The 13,400-nt window shown below is 45.1% G+C and overlaps 1 protein-coding gene across 1 annotated transcript in view; it reads right to left on the bottom strand.

Moving 5' to 3' along the window:
- Window positions 1–13,400, bottom strand: part of LOC119978189 (acidic mammalian chitinase-like) — a 61,271-nt gene that overhangs the window by 29,437 nt on the left and 18,434 nt on the right. The window contains exons 4-6 of the mRNA XM_038819619.1: window positions 12,143–12,199; window positions 9,991–10,156; window positions 3,010–3,134 (exon numbers count right to left, since the gene is read on the bottom strand). Of these exons, the coding sequence (XP_038675547.1) occupies window positions 3,010–3,134; window positions 9,991–10,156; window positions 12,143–12,199 (348 nt within the window). The remainder of the gene's footprint in view (window positions 1–3,009; window positions 3,135–9,990; window positions 10,157–12,142; window positions 12,200–13,400) is intronic.

Raw genomic sequence — 13,400 nt, 5'->3', positions numbered from 1 at the left:
TGAGGGAAGGGCTGTAGATGTCATATACATGGACTTCAGAAAAACATTTGATAAGGTTCCCCATGGTAGGCTGGTGGAGAAAGTGAAGTCTCATGGGGTCCAGTGTGTACTGGCCAGATGGATAAAGAGCTGGCTGGGCAACAGGAGACAGAGAGTAGTCGTGGAAGGGAGTTTCTCAAAATGGAGAACTGTGACCAGTGGTGTTCCTCAGCGATCCGTGCTGGGACCACTGTTGTTTGTGATATACATAAATTATCTGGAGGAAGGTATAGGTGGTCTGGTTAGCAAGTTTGCAGATGACACTAAGATTGGTGGAATAGCAGATAGTGAAGGGGACTGTCAGAGAATTCAGCAGAATACAGATAGATTGGAGAGTTGGGCGGAGAAATGGCAGATGGAGTTCAATCCGGGCAAATGCGAGGTAATGCATTTTGGAAGGTCCAATTCAAGAGCGAACTATACGGTAAATGAAAAAAGCCCTGGGGAAAATTGATGTACAGAGAGATCTGGGAGTTCAGGTCCATTGTACCCTGAAGGTGGCTGCGCAGGTCGATAGAGTGGTCAAGAAGGCATACGGCATGCTTTCCTTCATCGGAAGGGGTATTGAGTACAAGAGCTGGCAGGTCATGTTACAGTTGTATAAGACTTTGATTCGGCCACATTTGGAATACTGCGTACAGTTCTGGTCGCCACATTACTAAAAGCATGTGGATACTTTGGAGAAGGTGCAGAGGAAGTTCACCAGGATGTTGCCTGGTATGGAGGGTGCTCGCTATGAAGAGAGGTTGAGTAGATCAGGATTATTTTCATTAGAAAGGTGGAGGTTGAGGTGGGACCTCATTGAGATCTATGAAATCATGAGAGGTGTAGACAGGGCGGATAGCAAGAAGCTTTTTCCCAGAGTGGGGGACTCAATTACTGGGGGTCACGATTTCAAGGTGAGAGGGGAAAAGTTTAAGGGAGATAGGCGTGGAAAGTTCTTTACGCAGAGGGTGGTGGGTGCCTGGAATGCATTGCCGGCGGAAGTGGTAGAGGCGGGCACAATAGCATCATTTAAGATGTATCTAGACAGATACATGAATGGGCAGGGTGCAGAGGGATACAGATCCTTTGAAAATAGGTGGCAGTTTTAGGTAGAGGATCTGGATCGGCGCAGGCTTGGAGGGCCGAAAGGCCTGTTCCTGTGTTGTAATTTTTCTTTGTTCTTGTGGTGAATGTGATTCACACTATATATAGTTGCCAATATCACTCCATGTATCTATGTTCGTTATCGACCCGTTGTAAGATCAATGTTGTATATAGTTGCCAATATAACTCTGTGTATATATGTTCACTATCCACCATCGTAAGTGCAGTTGCACTATCCGACCACCAGGGGGAGTCACTCTGGGAGCACGCAAGAGTTTGCACTGGACTCCTCCCTTGACTCTGCCCAGGACTCATCCCCCTGGGACCGATGTATAAAGATCAGTGCCTTAGAGCCAGCCTGCAGTTCATCTGAAGTTCAACGACTAATAGGCTGGCTCTGTTCAAAGTGTATTGAAGCCTCTGTTCAGATCCAACTACACGTGTTCGCTGAATTGATGGTTCCATCAGTTCTTTGTTCAGAATAAAAATAACAAACATCGTTCTGTGACATGGACAAAATGGTTTATTTGCGTGAATCTTCACTCAAAGACGTTTCCCTGGTGCTGTTTGTGCCAGCTAAACAGTACAAGAGAAGTATCATTAAAACAGGCCCCAGGCCTGAACCCTCTATTATTATAGAATTTACAGTGCAGAAGGAGGCCATTCAGCCCATCACATCTGCACCTGCCTTTGGAAAGAGCACCCCACTTCAGCCCATGCCTCCACGCTATCCCTGTAACCCCACTTAACCTTTTTGGACACGAAGAGCAATTTATCATGGCCGATCTACCTAACCTGCATGTCTTTGGTCTGTGGGAGGAAACCGGAGCACCCGGAGTAAACCACACAGACACGGGGAGAACATGCAGACTCTGCACAGACTGTGACTCAAGCTGGGAATTGAACCTGGGACCCTGGAGCTGTGAAGCAACTGTGCAATCTACTGTGGTACCATGCTGCTCTCAATAGGTTAGTGGTGCTCAGTGAGGAACATTTTTTTTTTGTTTATAAATTTAAAGTGCTCAATTCCTTTTTTCCAATTAAGGGGCAACGGAGCGTTGCCAATCCACTTTTGGGTTGTGGGGCTGAGACACACGCAGACACGGGGAGAATGTCCAAACTCCGCACGGATAGTGACTCGGGGCCAGAATCAAACCCGGGTACTCAGTGCCATGAGGTAGCAGTGCTAATCACTACACCACTGTGCCACCCCGCAGAGTGAGGAACATTGGGCGAGGAAGAATAAGAATTAAAATGGCTGCTTGGAACATGATTGGGTGTACTCATTCAAAATGAACAATATTCAAAACATTCAGAGGTTTTGCAGAATAAAAATCATTCACTTGTGTTTTGTAACCTCTATTTGTAGCCATTAGTTTGCTGATTGTGAATGTTGCAGATGGAAGAGGGTGAAATGCTGGTGATGTGCTGAACTTTACCACATTTGTGCAGGATCATTGAAGCAAAGTTGAAATGGTGATAATTGAGCGTTGACTATAATTACCCGGATTACAGAAACCATCCCAATTCCTCAGAGAACAGGAGTTTCCTCTTGGTCGGAAGGTGTTGGGTTTGAGAGCTACACAAGACTCCTCACTGCATTACTGAGGGAGTGCTGCATTGTCAGGGACTCATCATTTAGATAAACTCTTCATCAAAGCCCTGCCTGACCTCCAATGGAGCTGTTTTAGAGAATAGCAGGTGAGTTCCAGCAAATGAAGCAAAATGAGGGGCGGGAGTCCCTGTCCCACCAGCCAGCCAATGGGGTTTCCTGGGGAAATTCCCAGGTGTGGGTGCGCTGCCGGCGCAACGGAGAATTCCCGACAGCGAATCCCGAGAGCTTTTTCCGAAGGTTATACAATTCAATCTTCCTGTACTCACTGGGAAACCTCAGATATCTCGTATCTTAAATTTGCAAGTATGATATTAGCAGTCACTGCAGTTGTCAGCAGGAGTCTGTCCTTCCCAGAACACAATGCCTCTGTCGTAAAGGCCCTCATAAATTCCTACAAAGAATGAGCAAATGTTAATAATGATAAACATAATTTATGCAGTCACAGTTCCAGTTGATAGTCTCCCCTCATGGGCATTCTGTCTCTCTTAAAGAACTGTTATTGGACTAATTGAATTCTCTCAGTGTGCCTGTGGCACGTTTGGTGGCGGGTGAGAGGGTTGTCCAAAAGTCAGAAAGCCGCCAGTCTGAAACCATGTTGAAATTCCCCCAATGGCAGGGTAATATTGAGTCAATTTCCCACCAAGATGCTTGTGATAATGGAACATCTATGATTATGGGTGATCTTAATCTGCATATAGATTGGGTGACTCAAATTAGTCACAGTAGAAAAGAGGAGGAATTTCTGGAGTGTGTACGGGATGGTTTTCTGGACCAATATTCTGAGGAACTAACAAGAGAACAGGCCATCTTGGACTTGGGTATTGTGCAATGAGAAATGATGAGTTGGCAATCTGGTTGTGAAAGATCAATTGGGGATAAGTGACCATAATCTGGTAGAATCCTTTATCAAGGTGGATAGTGAGGTAGTTGATTCTGAGTCCAGGTCCTGAACGTCAATAAAGGTAACTATGGTGGTGTGAGGCATGAGCTGGCTATGATGGACTGGGGAACATTACTGAAAGGAAGGACAATGGACAGGCAATGGCAGCATCGAAGGAATGAATAGGTCAACTCCAAATGCTGTTTATTCCTATTTGGCACAAGAGTAGAAAGGGAACTGTAGCCAAACCATGGTTTACAAGGGAAATTACAGGTAGTATCAGGTTCAAAAAAGGGGCATATAAATTCTCAAGAAAAAGCAATAGACCTGAGGATTGGGAACAGTTTAAAATTCAGCAAAGGCAGACCAAGGGATTGATTAAAAAGGAGAAAATACAATTTGAAAGTGAACCAGTGGGGATCATAACAATTGGCTGTAAAAGTTTCAGTTGGTTTGTAAAGAAAAAAAAATTATAAAAACTAATGTAAACTCCTTACAATCAGAAACAGGGAAATTCATAACAGGAAACAAAGAAATGGCTGAGGAACTAAATTTGTACCTTGTTTCTGTCTTCACAAAGGAAGACATGAATAATGTACCAGAAGTTCTGAGAAACACAAGTTTTAGTGAGGAGCTGAAGGAAATTAGTATTACTAAAGAAATGGTTGTGGCGAAATTAATGAGATTAAACATAGAACATAGAAAAATACCGCACAGAACAGGCCCTTCGGCCCACGAACCTTTGTCCGAGATTAATCATAGATTATCATAGAATTTACAGTTCAGAAGGAGGCCATTCAGCCCATCGAGTCTGCACCGGCTCTTGGAAAGAGCACCCTACCCAAGGTCAACACTTCCACCCTATCCCATAACCCAGTAACCCCACCCAACACTCAGGGCAATTTTGGGCACTAAGGGCAATTTATCATGGCCAATCCACCCAACCTGCACATCTTTGGACTGTGGGAGGAAACTGGAGCAGCCTGAGGAAACCCACGCACACACGGGGAGGATGTGCAGACTCCGCACAGACAGTGACACAAGCCGGAATCGAACCTGGGACCCTGGAGTTGTGACACATTGTGCTATCCACAATGCTACCGTGGTGCCCTTAAGAACAAATTAATCTACACTCCATCATGCTACCGTAATCCATGTACCTATCCAATAGCCATTTGAAGGTCCCTAATGTTTCCGACTCAACTATTTCCACAGGCAGTGCATTCCATGCCCCCACTACTCTCTGGGTAAAGAACCTACCTCTGACATCCCCCTATATCTTCCACCATTCACCTTAAATTTATGTCCCCTAGTAATGGTTTGTTCCACCCGGGGAAAACGTCTCTGACTGTCTACTCTATCTATTCCCCTGATCATCTTATAAACCTCTATCAAGTCGTCCTCATCCTTCTCTGTTCTAATGAGAAAGGGCCTAGCACCCTCAACCCTCAAGGAGAACAAATTTCCAGGGCCCGATAATCATCATTCCAGAGTACTTAAGGAAGTGGCCCTAGATATAGTAGATCCATTCGTGGACATTTTCCAAAATTCTTTGGACTCTGTAATGGTTCCTACAGATTGGAGGGGAGCTAATATAACCCCGCTATTCTTCAAGGGAGGGCGAGAGAAATAGGGATCTATAGACCTGTGAGCCTAATGTTGATTGTAGGAAAGTTGCTGGACTCAATTATCAAGGATTTCACAGCACAGCATTTGGAAAGCAGTGGTATAATCAAAAAAAGTCAGCATGAAATTACGAAAGGGAAATCATGCTTGATAGATTTTCTAGAATTCTTTGAAGATGTAACTAGTAGAGTTGACCAGGAAGAATGTGGTTTATTTAGAGTTTCAGATGACTTTCAACAAGATCCAGAAGAGGGCAGCAGAGCAGAGCTTCTGATTGGCTGTTCCGGGAAGATTTGCATACGTGCAGTGTGGTCAGCGTAAGTTGAAGGTGTACCTACGCAAGTGACCCGAGGAGTTCGAGTGAAGTCAAGCATCCAGCAGAGGGCAGCAGAGCAGAGCTTCTGATTGGCTGTACCGGGGAGATTTGCATAAGTGCAGTATGGTCAGCGTAAGTTGAAGGTGGTTTGCGAAGGGGCTGTTCTCGAGTGACAGCTTTACCCGAAACAATACTTACGTAGTGTCTCCCACCCATCCTCCTCCTCTAACCAAAAAAAAAGTTCTGTCCGTCAGATTGCTAAACTAACAAGTTTTTTTTGGTTTTTTTTAGTTATTAGTTTTCAGTAGTTGGGAAGTTAGTTCAGAGGGAATGGAGGCTAGGGCTGTTGAATGTTCCTCCTGCAGAATGTGGGAGGAAAGGGTCACCTTGAGTGTCCCTGCTGACTACATCTGTGGGAAGTGCACCCAACTCCAGCTCCTCGAGAACCGCGTTAGGGACCTGGAGCTGGAGCTAGATGAACTTCGGATCATTCGGGAGGCGGATGGGGTTATTAAGAGGAGTTATAGGGAGGTAGTCACACCTCAGGTAAAAGAAGAAGGTAGATGGGTTACCGTCAGGGGAGGGAGAGGGAACCGGCAGGCAGTGCAGGGATCCCCTGTGGTCGTTCCCCTCTGTAACAAGTATACCGTTTTGGATACTGTTGCGGGGGATGACTTACCAGGCGTAAGCAATGGGGTACAGGTATCTGGCACAGAGTCTGTCCCTGTTGCTCAGAAGGGAAGGGAGAAGAGGAACAGAGCACTTGTCATTGGGGACTCCATAGTTAGAGGAACAGACAGGAGGTTCTGTGGGAACGAAAGAGACCCGCGGTTGGTGTGTTGCCTCCCAGGTGCCAGGGTTCGTGATGTCTCTGATCGTGTTTTTGGGATCCTTAAGGGGGAGGAGAAGCAGCCCCAAGTCGTGGTCCACATAGGTACCAATGACATAGGTCGAAAGAGAGATGGGGATTTGAGACAGAAATTCAGGGAGCTAGGGTGGAAGCTGAGAGCTAGAACAAACAGAGTTGTTATCTCTGGGTTGTTACCCGTGCCACGTGCTAGCGAAGTGAGAAATAAGGAGAGAGAGGAGTTGAACACGTGGCTACAGGGATGGTGCAGGAGGGAGGGTTTTGGTTTCCTGGATAATTGGGGCTCATTCTGGGTAGGTGGGACCTCTACAAACAGGATGGTCTTCATCTGAACCAGAGGGGTACCAATATCCTGGGGGGGAGATTTGCTAGTGCTCTTCGGGGGGGTTCAAACTAATTCAGCAGGGGGTTGGGAACCTAAATTGTAGTCCCAGGATGTTGAGAGTAGTGAGGTCAGGGATAGGGTTAATAGTTCGAAAGAGGGCACCGGCAAGCAAGACGCTAGTTTGAAGTGTGTCTACTTCAACGCCAGGAGCATCCAGAATAAGGTGGGTGAGCTTGCAGCATGGGTTGGCACCTGGGATCTCGATGTTGTGGCGATTTCGGAGACATGGGTAGAGCAGGGACAAGAATGGTTGTTGCAGGTTCCAGGATTTAGATGTTTCTGTAAGAACAGAGAAGATGATAAAAGATGGGGGGGGGGGGGTGGCATTGTTAATCAAGGAAAGTATTACGGCGGTAGAAAGGACGTTTGAGGACTCTTCTACTGAGGTAGTATGGGCTGAGGTTAGGAACAGGAGAGGAGAGGTCACCCTGTTGGGAGTTGTCTATAGACCTCCGAATAATTCCAGAGATGTAGAGGAAAGGATTGCAAAGATGATTCTCGACAGGAGCAAGAGTAACAGGGTAGTTGTTATGGGGGACTTTAACTTTCCAAATATTGACTGGAAATACTATAGTTTGAGTACTATAGATGGGACAGTTTTTGTGCAGTGTGTGCAGGAGGGTTTTCTGACACAGTATGTAGACAGGCCAACAAGGGGCGAGGCCACATTGGATTTGGTACTGGGTAATGAACCCGGCCAGGTGTTAGATTTAGATGTAGGTGAGCACTTTGGTGATAGTGATCACAATTCGGTTATGTTTACTTTAGCAATGGGCAGGGATAGGTATATACCGCAAGGCAAGAATTATAGCTGGGGGAAAGGCAATTATGATGCTGTTCGGCAAGATTTAGGATGTATAGGATGGGGGAAGGAAACTGCAGGGGATGGGTACGAAATGTGGAGCTTTTTCAAGGAACAGCTACTGCGTGTCCTTGATAAGTATGTACCTGTCAGGCAGGGAGGAAGTTGTCGAGCAAGGGAACCGTGGTTTACTAAGGAAGTTGAAGCACTTGTAAAGAGGAAGAAGAAGGCTTATGTTAGGATGAGACATGAAGGCTCAGTTAGGGCACTTGAGAGTTACAAGTTAGCCAGGAAGGACCTAAAGGGAGAGTTAAGAAGAGCGAGGAGAGGACACGAAAAGTCATTGGCGGATAGGATCAAGGAAACCCTAAGGCTTTCTATAGGTACATCAGGAACAAAAGAATGACTAGAGTAAGATTAGGGCCAATCAAAGATAGTAGAGGAAAGTTGTATGTGGAATCAGAGGAGATAGGGGAAGCGTTAAATGGCTATTTTTCATCAGTGTTTACATTGGAGAAAGACAATGTTGTCGAGGAGAATACTCAAGTTCAGTCGATCAGGCTAGATGGAATTGAGGTTCGCAAGGAGGAGGTGTTAGCAATTTTGGAAAATGAAAAAATAGATAAGTCCCCTGGGCCAGATGGGATTTATCCTAGGATTCTCTGGGAAGCCAGGGAGGAGATTGCAGAGCCTTTGTCCTTGATCTTTATGTCGTCTTTGTCGACAGGAATAGTGCCGGAAGACTGGAAGATAGCAAATGTTGTCCCCTTGTTCAAGAAGGGGAGTAGAGACAACCCTGGTAATTATAGACCTGTGAGCCTTACTTCGGTTGTGGGTAAAATGTTGGAAAAGGTTATAAGAGATAGGGTTTATAATCATCTTGAAAAGAACAAGTTGATTAACGATAGTCAACACGGTTTTGTGAAGGGTAGGTCATGCCTCACAAACCTTACTGAGTTTTTTGAGAAGGTGACCAAACAGGTGGATGAGGGTAAAGCAGTTGATGTGGTGTATATGGATTTCAGTAAGGCGTTTGATAAGGCTCCCCACGGTAGGCTATTGCAGAAAATAAGGAAGTATGGGATTGAAGGTGATTTAGCGGTTTGGATCAATAATTGGCTAGCTGAAAGAAGACAGAGTGTGGTGGTTGATGGCAAATGTTCATCCTGGAGTTCAGTTACAAGTGGTGTACCGCAAGGATCTGTTTTGGGGCCACTGCTGTTTGTCATTTTTATAAATGACCTGGAAGAGGGTGCAGAAGGATGGGTTAGTAAATTTGCAGATGACACGAAGGTCGGTGGAGTTGTGGATAGTGCTGAAGGATGTTATAGGATACAGAGGGACATAGATAAGCTGCAGAGCTGGGCTGAGAGGTGGCAGATGGAGTTTAATGCAGAAAAGTGTGAGGTGGTAAACTTTGGAAGGAGTAACAGGAATGCAGAATACTGGGCTAATGGCAAGATTCTTGGTAGTGTAGATGAACAGAGAGATCTCGGCATCCAGGTACATAAATCCCTGAAAGTTGCCACCCAGGTTAATAGGGCTGTTAAGAAGGCATATGGTGTGCTAACCTTTATCAGTAGGGGGATTGAGTTTCGGAGTCACAAGGTCATGCTGCAGCTGTACATAACTCTACAATAAGACTACATTTGGAGTACTGCGTGCAGTTCTGGTCACCACATTATAGGAAGGATGTGGAAGCATTGGAAAGGGTACAGAGGAGATTTACCAGGATGTTGCCTGGTATGGAGGGAAGATCTTATGAGGAAAGGCTCAGGGACTTGATGTTGTTTTCGTTAGAGAGGAGAAGGCTGAGAGGTGACTGAATTGAGACATATAAGATAGTCAGAGGGTTAGATAGGGTGGGCAGTGAGAGTCTCTTTCCTCGGATGGTGATGATTAACACGAGGGGACAGAGCTTTGAATTGAGGGGTGGTAGATATATGACAAATGTCAGAGGCAGTTTCTTTACTCAGAGAGTAGTAGGGGTGTGGAATGCCCTGCCTGCAACAGTAGTAGACTCGCCAACTTTAAGGGCATTTAAGTGGTCACTGGATAAACATATGGATGAAAATGGAATAGTGTAAATGGGCTTAAGAGGGGTTTCACAGGTCGGTGCAACATCAAGGACCGAAGGGCCTGTACTGCATTGTAATGTTCTATGTAACGCACTGGAACCTCCAAACCTGTCAGCTGATACCGTGATACTGATGAAACTAAACATGCTTGTTCCTTTTTACTGCTCCTCCAGCAGTCATTTTCATGAACGTGTGGCCTCCACTGATATTGGGGATGCAATATTGGATTTATATCATATCTAAATGTCTTTACAAGATGTCATATTGAAGATTATAACCTTAGATCATTTACCTTGACCAAGAGTGTAAAATATTGTTTATATTTGGCGGGATTGCTTTCTCTGCGCGGAAACCTCCAGTCCAGGTCTAAACCGTCGAATCTGTGTCTTCGCAGGAATTCGATTGCAGTATTGATGAAAGCTGTTCGCCTTTCCAGTGTGTTGGAAATGTTTAAATATCTAATGGTGGGAAGATTGAAACAGAAAGCGTTAAAAATTGATTTTTCAGAATCAGGCCATTTTTTTCCTGACAGTATTGTGTCTTTGAACACTTAACATGCTCATTGTACTCACGGCACCGAGGACCAGGGTTCAATCGTGGCCCCAGGTCACTGTCCGAGTGGAGTTTGCACATTCGCCGCGTGTTTGCATGGGTCTCACTCCCACAACCCAAAAGGATGTACAGGATAGGTGACTTGGCCACACGATGTTGCCCCTCAATTGGAAAAAGACAAGAATTGTGTCCATCTCCATTTCTCTTTCATTGTACTTTTCCTTATGCTTCCTCTCCATTTCTCTTTCCTACATCTCCCTTTGTTCCATTTGGAACTAGATTTGGCGAATTCTGATTGGTGCCCTGATCCAGGCTGTGCTTTTGGCATTTAAAAATGTTTTTAATGCTGAATAATCGCTTCAATTATCTCCACCTTCCTTGTTCGACCTGGTGCCTCTATTTCTAATTCACCCACCACTTCAACTATCTTTTATTTGCGAATCTCTTTTAAATTAATCAGAGGTAAGTCATCCACCTTAAGAATTTGCTCAACAGCTTCCCGACCCATCCTTCCATATCCCGACCATCCTGGTGCTACTTTTTAATTTATGCTGCAACTCAAACGACGTCCTCTACCGTTCCAATGACCCCTGACCCAAGACCCCATATTATGTTATGACATCTTGGGCAAGCACATGGTCAATTCCAGCTCACTCGGCCTGCAGACACAACACAAGTGATTTCTTATTAAAACAACCCAAAGTCTTTGGCCCTTGGCTGCCCAATAATTACACTCACCAGTTTTGGAAGTAGAAACAAGAACTATAATGAAAGGCACAGCAGATGCAGTTGGTTAACTGTTAACAACTGTTAACAATCCAAGCTCCCACTTTAACTTGTTCCCTACCCTCTACACATGAACCAGATACACACAGAGGTGTGGAAAGGAGTAATATATAACTCAAGTGACAGAGAAAGGAGTCTTTGTTTTGTAGCCTGTAATATTTAATTACCGTACACACAACTCTCCTGGAGAGGCTGAATGTTTCTCATCAAAACTTTCTTTCAGATCACGGTTTGTCTTCAGATCTCTGCAGTCCCAAGAGGTGGTGGCCTAGTGGTATTGTCACTAGACTAATAAACCAGAGAAAAACCCAGTGTAATGCTTTGGTGATCCAGGTTCAAATCCCGCCACTGCAGATGGTGAAATTTGAATTCAATAAAACTCTGCAATTAAATTCTAATTATGACCGTGAAACCATTGTTGCTTGTCGTCAAAAACCCATCTTACATCCTTTGCAAAGGAAATCTGTTGTCCTTACCTGGTCTGACCTACATGTGACACCAGACCCACAGCAATGTGCTTGACTCTTAACAGCCCCCTCAAAGGCAATTAGGGAAGAGCTATAAATTCTGGCCCAGCCAGCGATACCCATATCCCAAGAACAATTTTTTTTAAATCCAACATCTACAGGCTTTCTGGAGAGAGAGAAGAGCTCCCACAGCAGCCTTCTGGAGAGAGTTAGCAACAGCTTTCTGCAGAGAGTTAGCAACAGCTTTCTGGAGAGGATTACCTACACCTTTTACCTCTGTGATGCCGAGATCAAAACTAAAACCTCCAAGTCCCTGAGAAGTATTTCAGGAGGAAAGATCCAATCACCTCCTGTTACCGAGCAAAGTACAACCCTTTGGGCCAATTCATTGGCCAACTACCAAATCAATCAAAGCGAGTCCCAGCCCATCTCTGTCATTGGTGCTGGACTGTCTACAATTCCAGTTTAAACCAGCACAGAACAGTATAAACTCAGTATCTGCTGCCATCCTTCTTTTGCATTATTGAAAATGACCAATTTAATTTCATCAAAATAATCACAGAAATGCTGACATTGATATTTACAATTAGCTCACTGAACTTTGAGACTTATATAATTTTGGGAAGTTATAAATTTTACCTGCTGGTTCGTGTATTCCAACCTCCAAATCCTAAAAGTGTTTTCAGCTTCTTATTTCTGATCAGAAAAATGACAGAAACCACAAGCGTCAGTATAACAGTGAATAAGGTTGGAGACTACAACAGCAACATTTCATTTCTCAACGCATATAAACGATACACACCGATTCTCTCAATGATACCTGGGGTGGGGGCGATATCTTCCATTCTGCATTGATAGGTTGGTGTTGGGAGTGGATGTTGGAATGATTTCCATTGGGTTGTGGGCTGCTGTGGGGTGAGTGGGATGGCAGTTCCTGAGCAATCCCTCGCTGTTCAGCTCATTACAAATGTATGTGCAGGAAACACAGTGAAGCTGACAGCTAAGTGAGCAGTAAGTCACCGCCCCTGCCGTTCCCTCATGGGGTTGAAGACCCTGGCACCATGTTTAAAGACCCCCACGATGGACATTCACCTTGTGCACACCAGGAACATCTGTCTGGCAGCTGTGCAGAATTCAACATCAAGCAGCATATCCCAGACCCAGACCACGCATGGCCCCACGGTTCAGCAGCGCCTCCCTGCACGTTCCCCTCCAGGCTGTCCAGGAAATGTGGAAGGTGCCGTTTCCCAAGGTTGGGAGCAGGAGGACCTCCTGTTTGACCACAGGAGGATGGAAGGTGCAGCAGAGGTTAGCTCCAGTGGGGCCCACAGGAGAGCTGTCCAACAGTGTCTGGACGATTAAAATGGACGAATGATCTGCTCTGCTCCGCAGGGTAAGTGGCACTATCTGTTGTGAGAAACTTTTAAGGAATAGCACTATGACATCACGAGAAGGGAGCCGTCTGTTATGTTATCCAGTCTTTGTTTCACTTTTGTTCTTGAGCAGAATTTTCTATCTGTGTTGAAAAGTTCCCATGTTCCCAATCTAAATAAATGAACCCACAACTTATTTACACCATCCCTCATGAATGATTGGTGCATTTATATCATAAAACTTTACAATGTTGTGCTCAGCATTGGGATGACGATTAAGCGCAGTTACGACATGGTGAACAGCCTGAGACCGTTCATTATGTATTTGTCAAGATGCCCCTTAAATGTCACTATCGTCACTGCTTCCACCACCTCCTCCGGCAGCGAGTTCCAGGCCCCACTACGCTATGTGTAAAAAACTTGCCTCGTACATCTCCTCTAAACCTTGCCCCTCACACCTTAAACCTATGCCCCCCAGTAATTGACCATTCTACACTGAGAAAAAATCTCTGACTATCCACTCT

This window comes from Scyliorhinus canicula, chromosome 15 (genome assembly GCF_902713615.1).
Source record: "Scyliorhinus canicula chromosome 15, sScyCan1.1, whole genome shotgun sequence".
Taxonomy (NCBI): Eukaryota; Metazoa; Chordata; class Chondrichthyes; order Carcharhiniformes; family Scyliorhinidae; genus Scyliorhinus; species Scyliorhinus canicula.
The sequence above is the reverse complement of the archived record's forward strand: the minus strand, read 5'-3'. Positions and strand labels throughout refer to the sequence as shown.